This window comes from Equus przewalskii, chromosome 3 (assembly GCF_037783145.1).
Source record: "Equus przewalskii isolate Varuska chromosome 3, EquPr2, whole genome shotgun sequence".
Lineage (NCBI taxonomy): Eukaryota > Metazoa > Chordata > Mammalia > Perissodactyla > Equidae > Equus > Equus przewalskii.
The window spans coordinates 3,315,259-3,339,457 of NC_091833.1; the positions used below are offsets into that span (position 1 = coordinate 3,315,259).

The following is a 24,199-nucleotide window of genomic DNA, read 5'->3' on the forward strand; positions in this document are numbered from 1 at the left end:
CCTGGAGACACGGTTAGGATTTTGCCGATATTTGGAGTAACAGGCGATTCCAGCAGAGCTGAGCAGGTGACAACTGCCAATCCATATTAGACACCACTGCCCTGAAAATCGACTATCGCCCCACCTCACTGGTTGTCCCTTCCTGGGTCCTCATTTATTGCTCTCCTCTCAAACTGTTTCCCTTGACACCTTGTTCTTCCTTTTCCTGATTGCCATCTTCAAAATGCCTGTGACTTTCTCCTGCAGAACAGTTGAACTCTCCCCTCCTCACCCAAACCAGGTTTCCAGGCCACTTAGCAATGCCAGCACCCACGGGATTGCAGAATGAAGCAACTCCAGGGACCTAGGAGGAACCAGCAGGGACTTAGACATTAATTTTTTTTTTTTAGTATCCCAGATCATATTCTTGGCCTTCTACCCTCCTACTGACCACAACACACCCCAGGGCTGAGGTGGGGTGGGTGGGTTTCTCTCATTCCACATAGAGCACCTCCTATGGGCAGTGCTGGGTACTGCACCTAGAAACTCAAGTCGCTCAGACCTCCTCCTCAAGGGGCCCAGACTCTAGCAGGGAATTTTAGCTCCAGCATTAAAAAAAACATGAAGAGCCAAGTGGAGCGAGAGGAGAGGGCACCTTGGCTGTTCAGAGCGCTTGGAGCTCTTCAGGTTGGAAGGTGAAGGAGCGCTTTCTCTAGGAGGCGGCATTTGAAGGGGGCCAGATCAGACGGCTTAAAGCTTAACTTGGAGACAAGCACGGGGCAGCCGACCAGGGTGAGGTGTTTTTTTTTTAAAAAAACCTCTCAGCTCCACATCTGACAGATTTCACCTAAACCAGCCTTGCCAAATCTCAAGCCGCATGAAACCCGTTTCCGTTGTAATCTCTCTCTTATCTCTTTCTTGCTTTCCTTTCCCATTCTCCTCCCCCAAAGGATGGGAAATCTTCAAAGAAAAAGATGTGTCACTGTAAGTATACAGCCGAAGAAATGGGCCAGATAAATTATTGAAACACACGAAAAGACAGTGAGTCGTGGGGTGGGAAGCCAAGGAGGCCGAGTAGCCTCCCCAGGTGGATGGGGCTGGAGGCCCCGGGGGATCGCCTCCTCAGAGCTCTGGAGGGGCTGAGCTCTCCCACCAGGCCCACCTCTCTGGTTCCTCGCCCCAGGCCAGGTCGGTGGGGGTGGGGGGCTCCCACTCCAAAGCCACCAGGCCGGGCGCCTGCTGGGCTGGGAAGGGCTGCTGAAGGTGGACTGGGCCTTTGTGTCTGGGTTGGACACTTGGGATTTACTTCCCCCAAGAATCAAACTGTGCCGTAGAGTTTTAGTTCTTGCTTTTATCTCTTTTTGAACTGTAAAAAGAAATTCCCAGGGGGAAGAAGGGATACTTTTTTCTCATGGAAGAAGAAAGCCATGACCGGTCTAAGGAAGTAACCAACTTTCTGAGCTCTGTGAGGAGACCACTCCGGAGCTCTGCTTTGACCTAGGCGCCCCGGGGGCCTGTCTGTAGAGGGGAGAGGTTGGAGACAGCAGCAGCTCCGGATTCCATTTCCTCCCAGCTTCTGCAGGAAGGCTCCCACTGACCCAGACCTCGGAACCACCGCCCCATGCCCTGCCCGGCACCCCGCTCTCCTTTCCCCTTTGCCTGCCGCTCAGGGGTTCTCACTCTGGCACCACTGACATTTGGGGCTGGGTGATACTTTGTTTTGGGGGGCTGTCCTGTGCATTATAGGATTGCAGCTGTTTAGCATCAACTCTGGCCTCTGCTTGCTAGATGCCTGAGACCTTGCCAAATGCACCCTGGGGGGCAAACTGCCCTGTTGAGAGTCAGTGCCCTGGCTGGGGCCTTCTGACTTACCATACCGTCCACCCCTCATTGCGCTAGTTGTTTCTTGCCTGTCTTTCTCCCAGGAGAGTGCAAGCTCCACGAGCGGGGGATTGTCTGTTTTGTTCATTGATGGTGTCGTAAGTGCCTAAACAGTGCTTGCCACACAGCTGGCACTGAATCAATACTTGTTTCCAGAAGGGTACTCTTGCTAATGCTGGAGTGTCAGGTTCGGACTGTGTGGAGACAGCCTGATGTAGTGAAAACAACGCGGGCAATGGAATCAACAGGCTTGGGTTCAGTTCCTCAACAGGCCACTGACTAGCTGTGTGACCTTGGGCAAGTGACTTCCCCTCTCTGAGCCTAGGAGCTTCCCTCCTTTGTAGAACAAGTACGAGTCTGCATCAGAGAGTGGCTGTGAGGGCTATACATGACTTAGGACAATGATTGGTGTATGGCAGCTACTGGATACAGAATTGCAATATAAAATGGATGATAATAACAGATTTTGTGGTCCCAGCACTCCTTCAATGAAACCAGCCTGCTAACAGCATTAATGTAGCTGCTTATACGATTAGCCTTCATTTCCACCAAAAGAGGTGTGTAAAAAAGGCAGTTTGGAGGATGGAAGGATACTGCTGGATGAGGAGATTTACGACTCTGGAGGGCCATGCAGTTCCCAAGGTCTTCTGAGACGTGGATGCTCCCGAGTGGTTATGTCCGATAGAGTAGCTGCTAGCCACACGGGGCTGCTGGTTGCTTGCAGTGGCTGGTCTGTGTTGAGATGTGCTCTAAGCAGAAAACACACACCAGATTTCAAACACTTAGTGCGAAACAAAGAATGCAAAATATCTCATTGTATGTTGAAATTATACTTTCGATATATTGGGTTAAACAAAATATACTGTTAAAATTAACTTCATCTGTTTCTTTTTCCTTTTTTTTTTAAATGTGGCTGCTAGAAAGTTTAGAATTAGTATGTGGCTCACATTTTCTTTCTGTGGACAGTGGCGCTCTAAAAGGTCGGTAAGGAGGGAAGAACTGAGGCTCCATTTTACAGATCATAAAACTGAGGCTCACACAGAGAATTCAAAGGGACCGAGCAGGACTCCTCCCTCCCAGCACAGGGTTTTCTTTTCCCACGCCCGGGCCGCCGGGTACCAGGATGAGTTAAACAACAGAGCCACGGTGTCCCCAGCAGAGCAGGCATTCCCTCCGAGAACCACAAAGGTGGGATGGAACCCCTTGATGTCGCCCTCCCCTCCGCAGAGACCTCCCTAGACAAAACAAACAAGCCCTTGGGTCTGGCGAACTGCAGCGGGGAGCGGAAACCAAGGAAGATCAAAGACCCAGCGGTTACCCACTTCGGGGCGGCGCAGCTGGCGCGCACCCCGACCCCGGGCGGGCACCCATGGGCCCCGGATCAGGGGATCTGAGCGATTGGCTGGCAACTCGTGGCTTTCGGACACCTGTGGCCGCCAACAGTGGGCTGGGACCACACTGGCCCGAGGCGCGGTGGGGGCTTCTCCTGGGCTCCCAAATCAAAAACTAGAGGGGCAGGGGCGGGGGTGCATGCGGCGGATAATAAGCGAACACTTTCTGCAAAAGGCAGGTCGTGGGAAGACTGGGAAGGGGCAACGAAGCAGGCGCGCAGCGGATGCTCGCGCACGAACAGCGTCTCCTCTCCCGACCTCAGTTTCATCACCTGTAAATTGGGGCCTCTTGAGTCCTGCCCTGACCGCCTCAAAGAAAAATTGAGCGGAGGGAAGGCACAGCACCGTCAGCGAGACGAGCGGCTGTTCCAGAGAGGGCGGGACCCAGGAGGCTGTCCGTCCCAATACGCCTACTGGCCAGAGCCCCCAACCCCGGTCCCCAGTCGCGGGTCCCCAGTCCCCGGCCGGCAGTCGGGGACCGCAGCGCGGAGGGGGGCGCTGTGTGGGCCTCGGCCGCGCCTCACCGCGCCCCGCCCCCGGCCCGCCCCCTCCGCGGCCCGCCTCGCCTTTGATGCGCCGCGCCCGGCCAATGGGCGCGCGGGGAGGCGCGGGCCGCCGCGGCGGGCTGGGGGCTCGGCGCGCTCGGGCGTCAGTCGGGCCGCGGCCACGGCGGCAGGAGCGCGTCCCGGCGCCGCCTCTGTCTCCGCTCGGCTCGGGGCTGCTCCGGGAGGAGGAGCGCGAGGAGAGGCGCGGCGAGCCGCAGGGCCCGCGGGCCGGGCGCATGGCTTAGGGCCGCCCCCGCCCGCCGCGCCCCCAGCATGGGGAAACTTCACTCCAAGCCGGGTCAGTGTCCCCGCCCGCGCGCCGGGCCCCTGGCCCCAGCCGCCGTCGCCCCCGCGATCGCTAACTCTCTGCTCTCCTTTCTTTCTGGCTCCCGCCGCCGCCGCCGCCGCCGCGCGCTGTGCCTGCAGCCGCCGTGTGCAAGCGCAGGGAGAGCCCGGAAGGTAGGGGCGCGCGGGGCGCCGACCGGGGGATGGACGGGAAGCACGGCGGATGGCGGCGGAATGGCCTCGCCCGCGGGATCTTATTACTAGGGCCACCCCCGCCCCCAGCTCCGGCCACCAGTCCCACAAACCCGCTCCCGGAGCAGCCTTTGTGCCCCCTCCTCTGTCCCACCTACCCCCTCCCCGCGGTCCTTTGCGCTCTCTTCTGACCCTCAGCCCCTTCTCCTCTCGCGGTCCCCTCCCTCCGCGCTCTCTGCGCCCCACTTCAGACTCCCAAGCCCCTTTCCGCAAGAGCCTGTCCGCTCTCTTTCTGGCCGTTAGCCGCCTCTCCCGAGATCTCGGCCCCTGCGCCCGCTGCGCCCCGCCTCCTGACCCTCAGTGCCCCTCTTCCCTCATCCCGCGCGCACTGCCCCGGCTGCGGACCCTGGCCCCTCTGCTCCACAGCCCTGGCCTCCGGCGCTAGCTCTTCTAAACCCCGACTCGTCCTCCCGGGGTACTGCTCCCCCTTCGCCCTCCCCTCTGGGTCCTTGCTCTTGGGGCTTCGCTGAGCCCCGTTCTCCTAATTACCTGCGTCCGTCTCTAGGATTGTGCCCCGGCTCTCACCCCCCTCTCGCCCCTGCGGGCCCGCTCTTGCCGTCCACTCTCTCGTAACTTTCTGCCCAGGGGCCGGACTCAGGGGCTTCGTGTCGTCCCGCCCCAGGTGACAGCTTCGCGGTGAGCGCCGCCTGGGCTCGGAAAGGCATCGAGGAGTGGATCGGCAGGCAGCGCTGCCCGGGCGGCAGCTCCGGACCTCGACAGCTGCGGGCGGCGGGCACCGTTGGCCGAGGAACCCGGGTACGATCCCCATCTACCCCCCTCACCCCCAGAGATGAGTCTTCATACCACCCATCCCAACTTTTTTCACCCTCTCGTCACAGCTTCTAAGTCCAGAAACGTCTTATCAGGCTGCCCTTGCCCCACCAACATGACCCTGTACCCCCATGCCTTGGGAAACCTTAGTGGTGACACCAATGGCAGTGTCCTGTCCAGCTGGGGGCAGAGGGCAGCCTGGGGAGAAAGGTCCTAGGTGAGAAGGTGGTGCAGGACCAGTCCGTGGGGAAGCTTGTCTGTGCTGGAGGACTGGGGAGCCTGCTCTGACTTCTACCTTGTTTGTGAGGCCACCATTGAAAGGTGGATTTGGAGATGGGGCTAGTGAGAGAGGGAAGGCATCCAGGGTGTCTGGGTGGGGGGCAGGACTGTGCTCGCCTCCCAGTGTGTTGCAAGTGTCTGTGGCATTCGTCAGTACCATCTGCCCAGAACCCCAGTAGAGCCGTCTGCCATCTGGGTGGCAGAGGGTGGGGGGCCCTGAGACCCAGTAGACCCCTTAGCTTGGCCCACAAGGAGAGAGAGGGCCTCGTTCTGGTGTAGCCTGGACCCACCCCTGAGCCTTCACCCAGTGGGTCCTCAAGGTTGGAGTTGTTCCTGGGGGAGCAGTAGATGTGTTGGGGGAGTGAGTAAGTCCAGCCCCAGTGCCTGGCCTGGGACTGGCGTTCACAGATGTCCTATGAGCTCTGGAACTCTGCACGGGGCTTTCAGATGGTCTGCGTGGAACTCGAGCAAGCCCAGGATCAAAGGATGAATCAACTTTTTGATGTGACATTTAATTTTTTTTCTTTAACTTAGAGGGGAGCAGACTGAGTTTCAGGTCTGGTTAGTTCTTTGGTCTTGTCCGTGGGCTGGGGAGGGGCCAGTGGAGTTTGCAGATGTGTGCGTGTGTTTGGGTGCTGGGGTCTGGGCTGGGTGCAGCTCAGTTGCAGGGGCCGGTGCTGGGAGGTGAGGCTGGGGATGACGTCGACTCCTGTGTGTGTCTGGAACAGCCTCTGTGCTGGGGGGCGGGGGGGCTCCCGTCTCCTCCACCACCGCCGTTTGGCTGGGGCTCTCTCTTCTCGTTTCTCTTCATCTGTTGCTGGGTTGGAATTGGAGCTGCTGTCCCCTAGTAAAGGTCAAAACTTGACGGGCGGGGGGCACTGCCGTGGGGGCCCTTTAAAAACAGAACTACAAACCTCCCTTTCTTCCCCCACCATTTCTAGTTTTTGATCTACTTATTTATTTAAAGCCAGTGAAAATGATCCGATTTAGCCATATGAACAAATGCATTTGTAGCTCAAGACAGAGGCCAGCTGAGTGGATTTCCATTAATCAAGTTTTGAGTTTTTTCAGCCTGTTTATTTTTACAAAGTATTCCTGCAGAATGACATTTATTTGCAGTCCCCCCCCCCCCCCTTTTTTTTCTTTCCTGAACTGCCAGGCAGCTCGCTCCATGCTTTAGGGGAAACTTGAAATACAGCAAGGGCTTACTTCAGTTGACTTTTATCTTCAAAGCCATAACAAATGTTACCCGCATGTTTTTGGTGGGTCTCCTTGGCATCCAGTACTAGAGGATGGGAGGGAGGAGGAAGGAAGGAGAGGAAAACAAAAGTCTGTCGTTTTTAATTAAATAGTAGTGTTCCCAGCAAGAGGAATGTGAGCCAGTAAAAGTTGCCATTGGGGGAAATGAGGGAGGGTGGGGAGGGGGCCCCAGCTTGTCTGTGGCTTTGGTGAAGTCACGGAATCTTGTTGCCTGGTTTCTTCCCCCGGCTGAGGACAGCACGGGATGCCCCCTCCCTCCTGCGCCCCCACTTTTCAGAGAAATGCTGAGGGGCCGTTCATGTTTGTTCAAAGCACTTTTGAAGATGTGAGCCACAGAGCCATCAGCGTGACATGTGTTGGGTGGTGGAGGGTGGACCCTGCCGTCAGAAATAGTAAAGGGAGGCAACCTCTGCTTCCTTGAGAGTTCTGCATGGTGACTGGAACCCGGGCGCCTGGGTTCCCGCCAGCCCTGGCCCAGCGACTGAGTCTGCAGACATGGGGAAGGCACGTCCGCCCAGGGGAGGGCCGGGTGTGCCCCGGTGTGGGACCGCACTGTCGGGGCTGTGTGGCGGCTGCAGGGGGTACCGGGAGGAGTACTTTCTGTCTTGATAGTTATGTATTTCTTGTACCAGAAAAAAACGTAGCTAGGACATCAAACCCATGACTTCATGAATATTATTGTTTAGGATGAAGCTAAGTTGAGAGATAGTCTAACGTCAATTCTGAGAGAAATACTAAGTGCAAGTGGTGGAAATTGTGACTGTGGGGACGGGATGGCCGGAGCTTGCGAAGCGTCAGGATGCTGTGCAGGACCGCGGTGGGCAGCCCTCCGCCTGCTTCCGTGACTCCCGGCGGCTGGAGCTGGAGCGGGTGGCTGCCCGTTCCCCTGGTGTCTCGTCAGGGTGCCGGAGGGCGTGGGTTCCGAGGTCTGCTGGGCTCCGAGGGCCGGCAGAGGTGCCTCCAGCAGCCTGTGCTGGTGGTGGGGATGGCCTGTCTGCACTCCTTCGGCACAATGGTCCGGGACGTGTTAGTGGGGCATCCCACTAGCATTGTTACTATTATCGCAGCGAGTGCTACTGTTTATTAGATGCCTGTATGTGTCAGGCACTTTCTTACATTCTCTTAGTCCTCCTTGTAACCCAGCAAAGCTGCTGTGGAATCTGATTTTCTCCCTTTCTGAGCACTTTCCAGGACAGTGGAAGCCACACATGGTGAGGTGCTGTGCCGGAGTGTCTGTCCAGAGGGCGCCGCACTCGCTAACCCCCAGCAAGGTGGCACGCTGACCAGCTGCCCAGGGCCCCTGCTTGCCCGCTTCCTCCCTGACGGGCCTGAGTAGCTTAGTAAATGCTCAGGGTGGGTCCAAGTCAGATGCAAGGTCCTGAGGTGTGAGGGGGGGCCCTCGCCGACGCTAACCTAACCTGCCCTCCTGAATACAAAAATAAATGAGGTCAGGCTCTGCTGCAGGAGCTTGTCACTTTGTATGAGCCAGTTTACCTTTCATACCTTCATTAGCTCATCTGCAAAATGGGTGCAACAGTGTTCTCATCTATGGCGGGGTTATGACAGATAACTCTTCAAAAAGAGTAAAGCCTGAGGAGAAAGGTACTGGGGGGTTTGCTGAGGCGCTGGTAGGGGCGGAGGTGGGGGCCCAGCTGATGCAGCCAGAGCCGCCCGCCCGTATACTGTAGACACACTTGGGGGACACAGGCTAAGGCCGGGGATCTGCCCTTCGCGTGGTTTCAGGATGAACTCCAAGGAAATAGGAGTTCAGAGGAGAAAAATAACGAGAAATGCGAGGTGTGCAAGTGCTACAAAAGAAGGACAAAAAAGTGAGCATTTTATACACCAGACAACAATGTGCTCAACAGAATTAGAAATTAAAATAAGCATAATAATCTCAAGGAGATAAAGGGGGGATATTGGAAACGTGAAGCAGCAACCAGCAGTTACAAAAGAAAACCAAATGGAAATATTGGGTCTGGAAAATATAATGGGTGAAATAAAAAAGCTTAATAGGTGGGTTGATTAGCCTAATACACACAGAGATATTGATAGGAAAACACGTGGAGAAGCAGAACCTATGTGCGTCTGTGCACGTGCGTGTGGCACGTATGTGTGTCCATATATGAATGTGCACCACTGGGTTTAAGACGGTCCCCCACACCCCGTGTGGCCCTTTTGTTCTTTTATGGCAGGGCTGCCTGAAGACCAGACTGAGAGCCGTGGTGCGGGCCGGCCTGCCTCTGCAGCAAAGGTGGCTGCCAGGCGGTTTGGGAATGTGGTTGGGGGCACCTACTGCCTTTTGATATTTGGGGAAGGTTGGGAGGGTGTGGGCCCAGTGGGAGCCTGTGGGGGCGTATTACACTGGGTGATGAGGTTGGCGGCTGGCCCAGCTGCTGCCCGAGTGCCGGATTCCAGGGGAATTACCCTTGAATGATACCAGTTGGCACAATTGAAAGGCCCCGTGTCTTCACCATATGGAAAGCGTTAGGCCTCCTTACGCGGTCTCAAAGCTATGTGCTGGGAGGTGGACGCGACATTTGAGGTAAGGCATAAATTAAATATTTGGTGTTGCGGAATTAAAAGATGATTTGCTTTGAGGCTGCTGGAGGCCGTTGGGCCTCCGCTGCTGGCATCTTCGAATTCTGCGTGGAGGGTATCCTCTGCCGGGGCCCCCAGGGCCTGCTGCTCAGCCCCGCCTGGGAGTTTTCTTTACTCCTGGGGAATGGGGAGGAGAGACGGGGAAGCTTGAGCTGGGCAGAAGGCCAGATGGGCATCTGGTTTCCAGCGGGCCTGGGTCCCCGGGGTGGTGGGTGGTGGGCAGGGGGTCTGTTTGCAGGGCTGCATGTGCCTCTGATGTGGGTCTCTGGTGGAGGCTCTGAGGAGCGTCTCATCCTCGCCTTGAAACCTTTCTTCTTGGAGAAGGACACTGGTTCCCCTGAGTCTGGCTGTGTGTGTCTTCTGTTCCCTAGAATTCGGGAACAGCCCCTCTCTGTTCACGTGTTGTACAAATTGTGATAAACCCGCTCAACCAGGACACAACCACAGGGTGTCCCCCAAGGTCTTAGCACTGGGGGATGTGGTCCCTCACCAGTGGGCATTTTGGGAGTGAGGAGAGAAGGTGGGTGACGGATGGACAGAGAGTATTGCTCCTTGTGCCAGGAAGCCCGGGCACCACACTGTCCCCTTGAGGCTTAAAACCACAAGGCTGAACTGGCAGCATTGGAAGCAACGCTTTCTGGGTAGTTTATCTTCCCCGTATGGCCCCAGGGCGCATGGGGGCGCTCACCTTGTGTTTGCTGAGCAAGTGAATGCATAAAGGCTAGAAGACGGTTAGGTCGCCATGCCTGCCTCGTCCTCCCCAGAGCCTCTTCCTCAGCCGGATGGAATAAGTGGAGGGTGGAATTAAGCCTTTTCTTTCAGGCACTCAGCTATTAATTAATGGTTATCAGTAATGAGTTGTTGTTAACTGTGAATTCCCCAGCTGTGCCAGGCATTGAGGATACAGTGGCAGATGAAAGAGTCCCTGTCCTCCTGTGGCTTCCAGTCTAAAGGAGACAGAAGCAGCACGTACACAGGTACAGTAACAGACAATAACACTGAGAAGCCGCGTGAAGGCAGCGCTTCCGTCCAGACCTGAGGGACGGCGAGGAAGAACGTGGGAAGGGAGGGCACCCTTGTGCAGGGAATTGCTGGCTGAGGCCCCCGGCTCGCCCTTGTCCATGGAAAGTGGGTGGCGGTTGGGTTGGGCAGTCAAGAAGGGTCTGTGGGCTCCAAGTGGCTTTGCAGCCTCTGGGGACTGGGAGTCTCTCCTGGTGCCCAGTCTCTGAGAACCCATGCACGTGAGTGGCTCTTGGTGTGTCTGAGCTACCTGTCCCTCTGGACAGGTGTGTGGGGTGGAGCGGGGCCGCCAGCCTGCTCCCTGGAGCTGATTAACGTGGAGTGTCACATACAGGGATCGGGGGCGTTACTCCAGCTGTTTGGATGGGTCAGCTGTAGGGCCAGAAGCCCAGTGATGGTGGGATGTGAGAGGCCAAGGGGTGGGATTGCTGCTTGGGGGCAGAGGGAGGCACCCCAAAGGGCAGGGGACACGTGGCGGTGTGAGGCTGGTTCTGGAGAGAGCCCATCCTGCCTGGAGCTGCTGTGGGCCTGTGTCTCGGGGAAGAGGGTGGGGTCCCTGGCCTTGGTTTACCAGATGTGTCTGAGAAAGGGGCGTGGGAAGTGATCCCTGGTCAAGAGGCCAGTGCAGCGGGCCGTGAGGAGATCTGCTGGCACGGGTGAGTCAGGCGCCCGCAGTCCTAGCACAGGGTTTCCTGTGGCCTTGCTCACCGTCATAGGTCCACAGTGTGCTTTGGTTTAGAAACTTGTGGAATTCGTAGGTTGCTCACTGGATTCCAAAGCAGACACTTCCGGCTGCCTCCAGCCTCCCCTCTCTTTCTCACTCACACGTGTTCTTTCTGTGGCTCTTGTCTCTCACAGACATTCTTTCTCTTCCTCTCGTTCTCCCTTTCCCCTCCCTTCCCCTCTCCCCCTTACTCTCCCCCTCTCCCTGAGGAAGGAAAAAATTCAGACTCTCACAAACAAAATATCTGCCATTCCATCTGAGGGAGAACTGAGGCAGGAGCCCAGAATATCCTGGAAGAAACGCCAGAGAGAGCTGAAGGCCTCAGTTGTTTAATCTGGAAGGCGGTCTTTGATGTCACCGGGCGCCGTTTATCCTGGGAAGCTGCCTGCTTCTTTATGGCCGGCTTCAGACTCCGCACGAAGAATGGCGGCGTTCCTTCAGGGGCTGGAGGAAAAGCCTGGTCACTCCCCGAGGCAGGCCTGGGATGCTGCCGCTCCTGCCAAGCCCAGGTGGGGTGGAGAACCTTTTCCAAACAAGCATTTCCAGAGACATAAGTAATTCTTTGATAACTTCCCGGGAAAGCAGAGGGGCTGTTTATCCATGTGGGCACCAGTCACGGGGCTTTGCGAGGAAAGCCTTCAGTCGCTCTCCTGAGGTCATCCTTAGCACACACCAGCTCTCGCCAGCTGGCTCTGCCCGCCGGGGTGCGCCCTGGGTGTGTGTTTGTTTAGAGGGCTCAGAGGAATTGGTCTGGGCTTCACTTTCCTTACTTGTGGAGCCGTGTGGACTCTGGCATGTGTGCGTGGCCTTGTGTGTGGTTGAGGCCTTTCAGAGGACCCCAGGGCACTGGGTGTGCTTGGTAGTGGTGTAGCATCAGCTGAAGGGTCCCTCCCTTCTCTGGGCCTTGGATTTCCAGCTGAGAAGTAGGATAAAATCATTTATTATAATTTAGCAACTATGGAGTACCTTCTATTCAAATCGGTCATGCATCTGTGCCATAGATATTGAGTACCTACTTCAGACCAGGTGAACGTTTGCTCTGTCAACAGAGCGTGGTCCTTGTTTTCGTGGAACTCACAATCTAGTAGGAAAAGATATATTTTTAAAAACAAATTGTAGAATCTAGGTTGTGATATGTGCCTCAAAGGAGAAGTACCGGGTGCTTTGAGAACTTTTAATGGGATCAGACCTAATCTGGGTGGCTATTCATTTCACGAATATTTGAGTGTGCTTAGGGTGTTATGGACACTATGAGGAATAGGACCTAGTTCCTGCCTCACAGAACGTAGAGTTTAGTGGAACTAAACTCTCATCGTTGGCCTCTTGTCTGTTTTTCTTATCTTATTGCTTTGGTTAGAGTCATCTGTACTCTGTTTAATAACCATTAAGTCTGATGTTTGTTGTCTCTCTAGTTAAGAAAGCTTTCTTCAACTCCTGGCTTGCTAAGATTTTTAAAACTAGAAATTATTGAATTTTATCAGATGCGGTTGGGATGTTGACGGAACTAGTCACTTTGCTAGTCTGAGGCATGACTCGTATGCGTGATTCACGTTGCTGGATAGCTTCATGCTCACCTTTCTCTGCGCTCCTAAACTGAATCCTTCTTTGTTGTCATAGATTGTTCTTTTTAAAATGTGGCTGTATTTGATTTGCTAATATTTTTCTCTGGAATTTTGCATCGATATTCATCAGTTGGATTGGCTCATGGTTTGAGAAAGATACTGAGCAATGAAGACAATGTTAGGGGTGTTAGAGGACACTCTGGGGCTCTGAGAGTGTAGAGCAGGGAGTGCCAACTGGTCTAGGGTCAGAGGTGATCTCAGCTGTGATTTAAGCCCAAAGTGAGTGGCGGGGGGTGGTGAGCAAGGCCAGAGGACGGGGTATGTCATGGCAGGATGAATGTTTGCTGGGTGGAGCAGCAGCGGGTGAGAGAGCCCTGTGGCGAAGAGGGCAGTTTGCTTGAGATGCTGATTGAAGTTTGGTTGGCTGAAGAGGGGTCACGACCTGGGCCCCGGGGCCTTCCCAGCCGTGTTGTGGAGCTTGGCCTTTGTCCAGAGGGGAGACCAGTGGCAGGCCGTGTGCTGGGGGCCAGCGGGACAGAAGTGAGCCCTGTGACCTGGGGGAGCTCTCACGCGGAGGAAGGAGGAACGTGGGGATGGCTCTCAGTTGTAAAAATACTTTGGAGGATAAAGAGGAGTCAAGTGACTGTATTCTGTGGGCTCAGTGAGAGATTCTGGAATGTCTGCATTGGTCCAGGCATAGCGCTTGGTTCCCTTGGGGTCATCCAGGGGACCCTTGAAGAGATCACAGGCAGGCGAGGGACCAGGAGAAGAAGAAGAGGACATAAGGCAGTACAAGGTGGTAGTTAAAGAGCAAGGACTCTGGAGCCTGATGTCCTGGGTTCAAATCCCAGCCGCACCATTTTCTCACCGCGGCATCTTGGGCATAGAGCCAGACCTCCGGGTCAGTCAGGGGTCCAGCGGGAAATAGATGCGCTCCAGATAGTTTAAAGGGAGAGGCTTCCAGAGCTTCCAGAGGTGTGGGAAGCACCCAGGGACTGGTAGGTCCTTGGCACCCATGGGGAGCTGTCACTACCCCTGGCACAGAAGGGCTGGAGGAAGTGTTGTTGGCTATTTTGGATTGGAGCCCTGTGCGAGCTGCAGCTGAGGAGTGGGCGAGGCCAGGCAGAAGCTATAAATATGGAGGCTTAACTGTAGTCAGAGACATGGTGCAGAAGGAGTGAGGGGGAGGGAGGAGGAAACCCCAGCCTCTCCTCACATCCTCCAGGTTCCTGCCAGGGCCTCCCATTGGCTGAATCCAGAAGCCAGAGCCCAGGAAGCCTCAGTGAATTGGTCCACAGGGCTCGGCTTCCTGCGGCACAGAGCAGCACAGAGAAGGGTGGGGAAAGGATGGGGTGGGGATGGCAATAGAATAATCAACTCTGTGCCTCAGTTTCCTCAGCTGTAAAGGGCGGGTGATAGTAGTAGCTGCTCCATAGGGCGGGTGTGAGGACTCCATTGTAAAATGGTAATAACTGCTGGGCACATGGTGAGTGCTCAGTCCAAGTTGCCTATTAAAGTTATAAAACTATAAGAGAGATGCACGGGGCCGTGGCGACTTGGGCAAGACCTTTCAAAGGAGATGGCATGTGAGTAGGGCTTTGAAGGATGCTAAGACTGAGACAGGAGTCAGAATCTAAAGGACCTACAGGGGTCAGAGAAGTCATATTAATGAATGCAGCAGACGCGGTGGGAGACGCCTGGGAGCGGTGGGGACCGGGGTACCTGGGGAGCACATGTCCTGTTTCGAGAGGGCAGCGCCTCTCAGCCTCAGTCACCTGTTGCCATTGGGTATGTGGCCTTGGTGTGGCCACATCGGATCATTCAGAAAATCCAGCCATCTGCATTTTTATGTAAAATCTTTCTAATTTAAAAGATTATGGTCAACCAAATAGAATTTTTAGGAAACCCTTTCTTTGGGTGGACCCAGATAGCTAGATTTGGCCTGTCGCACCCTGGCTTGTGGATTGCTGACTTAGAACATGAAGTTTTGGTGGGGTCTGAGTCTGCAAGTGACAATAGCACGACACATGAGGATTGGAGGTCTGAGCTTTGTGCCTGACGCTGGCGCGCGCTCTCGCCATGTGTTATTCCCTCATGCACAGAGGAGGAGACAGGCTCGGCAAGTTCAGGTCGCGAGCCCAGCCGGGAGAGCTGGAGTCAGGCTAGAGGGTTCAGCCTGAGCGGAGGCTGGGTGCCGGGAAGTGTGGACAGCACATAGCTTGGCGGGAGCACAGGGCCGGAGGGACAGGCGGAGTAAGTATGGTGAAAGATGTGGTTGGGGCCTCTGTACTGAGGCCCAGCAAGTGTGCGCAGGAGGCGCCAGGCGTGGTTAGAGCTTTCAGAATCAATTTCCTGGGTCCGAGTCCCAGGGTACCTCTCCCCAGCTGGATGGCCTTGGGTTGTGCCATGGCTCCTCTCTGATCCTCAGTTTTCACGTCTGTGGAATGGGTAGAGTCATCGTTCCTACCTCATGGACTCGTTGTAAGGATGAGATGAGTTCATTTTAACAAATCGGGGCTAATACAGCAGGTGTCGTCCCTCCTCTTGGGTTTCTAGTGTGGTTTGTGAATGATCACCTGGCTGCGTGCTGAGCGTGATGAAGGAAAAGAGCGGGCTGTGGGGGAGAAGAATAGAGAGGGGTCCTACTCTGGACTGGGGAGTGGCATCTCTGTTGTGGAGACCCAAAGAATGGCGTGCCCGGCGATGAAAGGTTTGTAAATCATCTCAGACTAAGGGTGTGGGAAGGGCCAGGCCAGGAGGCCCGAGTGGTGCAGAGAGAACGTCCTCAGCCCGCTTCTAGGTGTCTGACTTTGGGCCGGACTTGGTGTGTGAGATGTTAGGGCAGAAACACAGGTCTGGCAGAGGGGCGTGGGTAGTGCCTGGGGCGGGGGGGGCGGTGGTGGTTAAGGTGAGCCCTGTCCACCCGCTGCAAATCTTCTTCCAGGATTTTACTTTTTGTTTGTGTGTGTCGCCTCCAGCTTCTCCCCTTGCTGGCCGGGTGGGAGGTGGGGGAGAGCCTTTCAGTCACAAGAAGCCGTGTCAACCTGTTGCTGATTGGCTGGCCTGCCGGGTGCTGTGTGCCCCTGGCCTCGAGTATGGAGCTGGGGCCCTGGGGAGGGTGGGGCAGAGCCTAAGGGCCCTGTTGGCAGGATGGGCTGTCCGCCGCAGGCCGCAGGTGAGGGTTGGGGCCCACAGCCACCCAGATGGGTTCAGGCCCAGATGTGTCACAGCTCCAGGAGGCTGCATGTGCTGGCAGGCCCTGGCACAGAGGCTCGGATTTGTGGCAGCCCCAGTAGGCTTGGGGGTGCGGTGGGGGGTGCTGCTCTGTGCCTGGCTTCTAGAGGGACTTTGTTTCTGGTAGTTTTGACCTTGGCCTGTGGTTTCACTCTGCTTTCCCCCAGTGATTCTGGAAGGACTTCCAAAGCGGAAAGTTGACATAGGAAAACTGCTACAAACCAGGACTGAAGGTGCCTTTTCAGTGGGCACTTCTGGCTTCTCTTCGTGCTCCCCGGCCCCCGAAGTCCAAAGGAGCCCTGCCTCGGGTGGTCCTGGGTCTGTGCCTCCTTCCCTAGCGTTCTGTGGCTGCAGCCTCAGTGGGCCGGGGAGTGCCTGCTGTGTGCCGACCCGTGGTGCAGCGTTCCCTGCTGTGTGCCAGGCCCGGGCCAGTGCTGTGCACACCACTCAGTTCCCACAGCACAGTATGAGCGCATTCTATTGTGGGCCCCATCTTACTCTTGGGGAGACTGAGGCTCTACGGGAGTCCACCTCCTTGCCCGAAGTCACCTCACTTGAAGGTGGAATCTGACTCCAGTAAGATTCAAATTCATGTTGGTCTGATCTTAAAGTTGTCTGAAATCAGTATAGATGAATTTTTTTCCTTCAACAATGTGTTATAACCCCATTCGTGGCTCCTGAAATCAGTTTAGTGACCAGCATTTAAAAAAATGAAATAGAAAAGAATAAAAAAATGAGGGAACATCACATTTAGTAAGAGTAAATATTGCTTTGTGTTACCTTTTGTTTAGTTTATGGACATGGATATCCATGTCTATAGATAGATGGGTCTAGATCTGTGTGTATCTACACACACGTCTATACCCAAACCTGCCTCTCCAGGGGCCCATCATAGAACGTCCTTCTCAACTGTGGGTCACGGTCAGGGTATTGGGAAACCCTGGTCACTGGTGCAGGCTCTGAGCCTGAATGCCAGCTTTCAAGTCTTGGCTCTGCTTCTCACTAGCTGTGCAACCATGGGCAAGTTCCCTAGCCTCTCTGTGCCAGAGTTTTCTTTCTTTGCTCAGGGCCTTCTGGTCTATTGCCCTTTTGGTCAGAACGCATTCTCCCGGGACTGCTGTGGGTGCTTTCTCGCTCTCCCACTCCCTCTGCTTAGGGCGTGAAGAGAATGAAGAGTCCTTTGGGGTCCCACCTCCTCTTTCCTGAGAAACCAGCCTCTGAGTGTGAACAGCAGCAACTGCGCTTCCCGGAGGACGACACGGCAGAGTGGCTGGGGCCTGGACAGAGCGCTGTGCTCGGGATCCCGCGCTTGGGGGTGGCCCTGGCTTGGCTACTAGATTCTGTTCTGACCCGTCCTGGCCTCTGCCATGGAAGAAAAGGAGAGTGTTTGGCTTATCTTTTGCTGTGTAACAAATTACTCCAAAACTCAGCAACTTAATCATTTTATGGTTTGCTTGAGGTTGTGCAGGTTGGGTGGGCTTGGCCGGGCACCTGTCTCTGGCTCTGTGTGGCATAGCTGGCTTGGCTCACACAGCTGGGGCGACTGCCACAGCTCTGCTTGGGCCCTGCGTCTGAGGCCTCGGTTCTCGTCCAGGTGGCCTCACCACGTGGCGGGCTGGGGCTTCCCTGTGGGACGGTGGCCTCGCGGTGGTTAGACTTCTCCCATGGCAGCTGGCTTCCCCAGCACGGCAAGAGTGGAAACTGCCAGGCCTCCCTGATTGACGCCTGGAACTGGCAACGCCACATTTTCTCCGTGAAAGCAAGTCACAGGTCCAGCTGGGTTTGGGAGAAAAGGCTGCACAGGACACAAATACTGGGAGGTGGCATTCATTGGGGGCCGTCCAAGTAGCCTGCCAGAGAGGATGTGGTTTCCTGGGGAGAGACTCCTGGGAGGCTCGATAAGAAAAAGGACTGAAAGGTGTCCAGTGGATTTCGGATCCTGGTGGTCACAGTTGGGTTTGGCAAGTGCCGTCTTGATGGAGTGACAGCAGAGGCGAGACTGGGGTGAGGCCTGAGGGACTGAGGAACACGTGTGTGTGAGCAGAAGCACACACCTGCGGGAACATCTGTGGCTGCATTATTTGAAAGAATGAAACATTTGTAACAACTCAAATATCCATCACTGGGGACAGGCTAATGAACAGTGGTGTGGCCATTCGTGGATCTCTGCCCCCGGGAAGACCGGTCAGGACGGTGTGCTGACAGGAGGGAGGCCTGAGACGCTGCTGAGTGAACAGAGCGAGTAAGACATAAGTGCGGTGGGTCCTGTTTTTCATGGTATACAAAGGTCTCTTCAGGCCTATGTCTATAGATATTTGCCGGTGCGTTGAGAAAGATCTGGAAGGATACATTGTCAAAGGCTTCTTCCCTGAGGAGTTGGGTGGTGGGAGGTGGTGAAGAGAGGGGAATTTCACTTTTCACATTATACATTTCTACCTTGTTTGGCTTTATTTTTGTTTTTTATTTTTTTTTTAAGATTTTATTTTTTCCTTTTTCTCCCCAAAGCCCCCCAGTACATAGTTGTATATTCTTCGTTGTGGGTCCTTCTAGTTGTGGCATGTGGGACGCTGCCTCAGCGTGGTTTGATGAGCAGTGCCATGTCCGCGCCCAGGATTCGAACCAACGAAACACTGGGCTGCCTGCAGCGGAGCGCGCAAACTTAACCACTCGGCCACGGGGCCAGCCCCTGTTTGGCTTTATTTTTTCAGAGTATGTACTACTTTTGTGTTTTTCAAAAAGCCAGGACGTTTTAAAAGGGAATGAGAGATCAGGACATAGATGGCACATGTAGGGAACTCTGTGGAGAATCTTCACCAGAAGGGGTGGAGAGAGAAGGCAGCAGCTGGGGGTGGAGCGGGGGGGGGGGGGGGGGAGTATGGGAAGGACTCTCGGTGATGCCCAAGGGCCCCCTGCATTGGAACCTCCTGGTGCCATTCAAGTGGAGGGCCCTGGGAAGCCCTCTGAATCACAGCCTCTCTCTGTCGGGTGACGGCTGTGCTGAGTGGGCCCTGTAGGAAAGCTGGTGGCAGGAGGGCACAAGAGGGGCGGGCTGAGGTGGGGATGGCACTGTGGAATTGCGGGGCTCGAGTGAGCGGCCCTCTGGGGAAGCTGGCACAGTTCCTGTCTCATGACAAGCTCTCTGTCCGTGGTTCTGTCGCCTTCTGTGTGCTTCCCAATGGCTGTGGCTCCTTAAACCTACAAGTGGGTTCACAACTTTATTGATGGTTATTGAGACTTGGCCTCTCCTTCTGGGGCTCCCTGGCCCCTCCTTTTGTAACTGGAAGGAGGGAGATGTCAAAATGAGCTTGACGTTAGCGCTGTCCAATGGGAATTTCTGTCATGATGGAAATGCTTGGCCTGCACAGTCGATATAGGAACCATTAGCCACCTGTGGCTATTCAGCACTTGGAATGTGCCTATTGCAACTAAGGAACTGAATTTTAAATATGTTTTAGTTGAATTAATTTAAATAGCCACATGAGGCTAGCGGCCGCCTCGTTGGACAGCACAGCTCTAGACCAGTGGAGAAGATGCTGCGCAGGGTGCATCCAGCTGACCCCCAGCCTGAGGGGGCGCCGAAGGAGTGCTTTGCAGTAGGTGGTGGTGGAAAGAGGGCTCTGGCCCAGAGAGCACTGTGAAGCCTCTGGGCGCCCTTCCCGAGCCTGTTCCCTGGAGGCGCGGCTTCCCTCTAGCCTGGAGGGAGCCGCCTCAGCTGGCCAACGTGGTCAGCGATGGGAAGGACCATGAGATTCCTCCGAGGGGAGTTGATTGGCGCACCTTCTCCTGGTGTCATATCGGGGCCTTCCTAGCCTTCTTAACCTTGGAGGTTCTGCTTGGCACCTGCTTCTGGGGTTCTCAGGTGAAGACTCGTCCCCTTGGCTCTGGTCTGGGGCGCTGGGAGGGGCTGGAGGCAGCAGCGCTGAGCGGGCCAGCTTTTCTTCAGTAGCCAGAGCCAGTGTTTATCCAGAGCTTTATGATTTGCAAAGCCTTCCTCCCAGTAATTTGTCAGCCCTTTAATATTTGCAGAAACCTGGCCAGAGTCAATATTAATATTATGGGGAAACTGAGAGCAGACTGCAGAGTTCACGGGGCAGGTTCTGTGTGGCTCACCAGTGTGTCTTCAGGGCCTTCTGCACTGCTCGGCGCGGGGCAGCTGCTCACGGAAAATTTGCCCAGCCAATGAGGCTTGGAGGGTAGGAATTCTAGTCCTGTCCCTCGAAATCCCCACCTCGTTTCCCGGGGCTGCCCTGGGCTCTGAGCCTTTGAAGAGAGCCCCTGCTTGCCTTTCCCCTGTCCTTCGGAAGAGTCCTTACCTTTTTTCTTTTGGTGAACGAAGTCGTACACGTGGTAAAAAACAAAAGAAGAAGGAAAAATTGAACACAATATTAAAGCGTGTGTAGTCAAAGGAAGCTTCCTTTTTCCCTGGACCACTGGCCTCCCGCGCCCCTCTTCCGAGGCATCTGCTGTTTCTGGTTCCACGAGGTGCTCCTTGCCGCGTCTGTGTCTGCACTCTTACCCCTGCACAGACAGTGGAAGCCCTCTCGGACAACGAGACTGGGACACATTGTATTTGTACGTTAATGGAAAAATTCATTTAAGATGGAGAATCATGGAAAAGTGGTAGGGACCGTAAACATTTTCTTTTAACTTAAGTTGCGTGTTATCATGTGGTTCTGCACCTTGCTTTTGAACTTAGCGGTGTACCTTGGAAATGATTCCATGTCTGTATGTGTAGTCTTGTTGCCCTTTGTGGCTCTGCAGCCTTCCACTGTAGGGACGGACCATAATTTATTGCACTGATCCCCTGTCGTTGGGCATCCAGGTTGCTTATGGGCTTGTCTGTCATCTACTTTAGATCAATGGTGAGCATTTCTGTGGCTGCGCTTCTGCACACATCCCTCTGCTCCGGACATATGCCGTGTACTGTGCTGTGATCTCCAGGCAAAGCCAGAGTTCCTCCCCAGGCTAGTGTCATCAGAATCCAGGAGGGGAGCAGCTTCAGGGGGTTTGTGGTTGAATGAATGCGGCCTTTGTGTAGATTAGTCAGCATCCTTTGGGTTTTCAGCCGACCTCAACTGTTTTGTACAAAGGCATGTTATTGGCCTGTGTGCCTGGGAAGTTTGGAGGGTGAGTTGAATTCAGGTACATCTGGGTCCTGGAGCTCCACCTGCGTCCCAGGTCGGTGGTCTGTGCCTCTGTGCTCGTTTCTTTTGGGTTAGCTTCGTCCCGGCAGACTCTCCCAGCATGGCTCCTGGCAGCCTGGGCTTCCCTCTTCAGCTGGAAGAGAGTGCTAGCCAGAGTCCAGGCGGGGCTCCCGTTGTTTCGATGGGGTCACATGCCCCTGCCAGAACCAATCCCTGGGCCTCTGATGGTCCTGGGTCACATGGCCACCCTGGAATGGGGGCTGGGACCAGCCGCCAGCCCCCCCAAACCTCAACATCTGGGAGGGAGGGGTTGCCTGTTTCCCTAAAGAAAAACCACCTGTGAGGAGAAGGCTGCACAATGCATGCTGGGTAGAGAGAACCAACACCTGTGCACGGCCTGGCCCCTGGCGTAGGACTCCCTGGGTGCAGCTCCACCAGCAGCTGGTGGGCATGGGTGGGGAGAGGGCAGCCCGACGGTTAGTTGACCATCTGGGGAGAAGCACTTCTTCCCATTGGGTCTTGGAAGATCCCGTGTGGTTTGTCACCTCCTCCATGTAGCCCACGTGGGTCACGGCCTTCTTTTCGAGCTCCCCTCTCCTCCATGATGATCATAGGTCAATGGTTCAGCATCCTCAGGGATGTAGGTAGCAGGACCATTTGGGGATCTGCTGAACCTGATGGCGTCTGTCTTCTCAGGTCAACGCCCTTACAGCTGTAACTCCAATTTCAGGGCTCCCATAGCTCTCGGGTCATGAACGCCTGCCTTAGTTTGTACAACTGTTTTTCACACCTCATTATTGAACGTTTTTTCCTTTGGGGTCTTTTCCCAATTCCGGGGCACAGACCTCTGGACTTGGACTTCAAGCCTGAGTTCATACTGAACTGTGTTGACATTGGGCCTCAGTTTCCCCACCTGTAGAGTGAGGAAAGGAGTAAGGCTTGGTGTGTGGTAAGCACCCAGCCATCATGTGCGGCAGCCCAGGAGGGCCTCTGGAGCTGCTGATGTATTCTGGAAGATTCCTGGTAAACCCACTCCATCTCTCCGGGGCCCAAGACAGCTCCTGGAAGGGGGTTGGTTGCTGTTTGATGGATGAACAGGTGCAGAGAGAACATCTTTGTTCGCTCAGGAGTTTCCCTGGGGTGATTCTTCTCCATGTCCAGATGGGAAGGCTCGGGCCTGGGAGGTGTCAGTGACCTATCCAGGTGTCATGGTGTTAGTTTGGGTTCGACTCTGATCTTAGGACACCCTCACTTAGTTTATAAACTGTGCCTCCTGCCTGCCCAAGGACAGGCTGCCGGTGAGGCCCACCTGTGTGTTATGGCCACTTGAAGGAGCTCCCCAGCCTCCATGAGTCCTTTCGGGCCCCTGAGCCCCTGCCAGAGGCTCTGCTGCCTGCCCGGCTGGACCCCAGGTCCGGAGTGATGGGTATTGTGCTGTAGAAATGCACCCGGGGGCTTTGGTCCGAGAGTATTAAGACGTGAAGTCCTGTGGTTAACAGCAAATCAGTCACAGCATTAGTGGGCACGTGTGGGTAGACACGACGTCATGAGCTTGTCGTGAAGCCGCCCTGCCGTGTTTCCCTCTCCAAGACTTGACTTTCAGAAAAGGAGCCGCGGATAGAGTTACCAAGCTTTGCAGAAATATTTTTACTGGGCGGAAGATTGCTTTACGGTGAGAGCTAGCTATTTCAGGAGACGAGCAAGGGGCCCTTTATTCTCACATTCTGCGGGAGGAAAATATTATGCTAGGAAGCTGGCTTCTTGGAGGGGCCGTTTGAGAGACTGGCCCACATTTCTGGAGAGTTGGGAGTGGGTGACATGAGATGGTGTGGGGTCTGGGGCCCCTGAGCATGCGCCCACCTTCTCTTAATCCTCCCTGGGCTTGTTTTGCAGGCAGAAGGAAGCCTAAGGTCCTAGAGCAGGGAGGGGAGGTGGTCGGAGCGGGGTTTCCGCCTGAGGGGCAGGGCAGAGAGGCAGGCACGGGAGTGGTAGGCCGGTGCGGCTCTGCCGTCTGCCAGCCGTGTGACTCTGGGTCCTTGCCCCTCTGAGCCTCAGTTTTCCACTTGTAAGTTGGGGCTAACACAGTTATCTGACGCAGGGGCTTGTTAGGAGCATTCGATGAGGTCGTCTATGTCAGGCGCTTGCTCGTTTACTCCCTCCATGGTGTCCGTGGTGCTGGTTGGAGGCGGGACGTGGCCTGCCTTCCTCCACATTCCAGAAGCACCTCACGCTGTCACTTCCTTGGCTAGTGCCTTCGAGTGCAGTGGGCGTGCTTCCTGAGCCCCACGAAGGCTTCTGGTCTGATGATGCAGGGGGGACTTGGAATCTGGGTCACCCCAGCAAGTTGGAGATTTATGGGCCTCATTCCTTGCACTCCAGTCAGTCCTTCAATTCACAGGAGGGGCTGTTCTCTCCTGGAAATTAGGGGAAAAAATATTGGCTTGACTGTACTCCAGGAGGATGGGTTTGACCTTTGTGGACTAAACTTTGTTCTCCCCTCCCCCCTCGATGTGGAAGATGGGTGCCTGCCAGAAGTTTTGTTTGTGTCTGGAGCAGCCATGTGCCTGATAAGGAGCCGGCCTCCTTGCCCCCTTCTTGCTTCTGACCACAATCCCTTTTAAGTTGGGCAGTTGGAGAGGGCTGATTTATTTCCTTCTCTTCCTCACCTCCCTTTCATTATTTAGAATGTGAGGCAGAGTTTATCTTGTTCTGCAGGAGATCTGTCGTTTCAGCTCTGGAATGGTATCCAAGTTTACAGAGTGGAGTCTGGTGCCCAGAGCCTTCTGGTAAATATTTTGGGAAGTTGGATTCCACTGGCGTTATGGCCCGTGGGTTGGGCAGTGGGTGCTTTCCTGTGACTGGACGATTGCACTTGGACTCTCCTCATACAGTGCCCTGCACGTGGGCTACGTGCTGCACCCAGAATTCCTGCCTCTCGGGAGTCCGCTTGTGCTGTGCCTTCCACCGGAGTCCACCCGTTGCTTCTTCACTCCCTGTAAACGCACAGGCTCCTTCTTTATCCTCGGAGCCCTCTCGTCCTTCTGCTTTCTCGTGCAACCTCTATCATTCATTCATTCCCCACTCCCCAGTGCCTTCCCCCTAGGCTGCCTCCCTTGTTCCTAAAGGCCTTCCCATCCCTTTGCCAGACCCCCTGTGTTCTGACCTGGGTTGGCCGAGTCGGATAGCTGGGCCCTGGACAAGATTCTGTGTTCTCTCAGTTCCCTCATCAATAAAATGGGATGGAAGTAACAGAACCCCCTTTTAGGGTCAG

At 55.1% G+C, this 24,199-nt stretch overlaps 1 protein-coding gene across 1 annotated transcript in view; it reads left to right on the plus strand.

The window, feature by feature from the left end:
* The first annotated feature begins 3,881 nt into the window (after positions 1 to 3,881).
* Positions 3,882 to 24,199, plus strand: part of NKD1 (NKD inhibitor of WNT signaling pathway 1) — an 85,633-nt gene continuing 65,315 nt past the window's right edge. Inside the window, exons 1-3 of the mRNA XM_070611850.1 lie at positions 3,882 to 4,094; positions 4,223 to 4,255; positions 4,956 to 5,089. Coding sequence (XP_070467951.1) covers positions 4,070 to 4,094; positions 4,223 to 4,255; positions 4,956 to 5,089 — 192 coding nt within the window. The 5' untranslated portion in view covers positions 3,882 to 4,069. The remainder of the gene's footprint in view (positions 4,095 to 4,222; positions 4,256 to 4,955; positions 5,090 to 24,199) is intronic.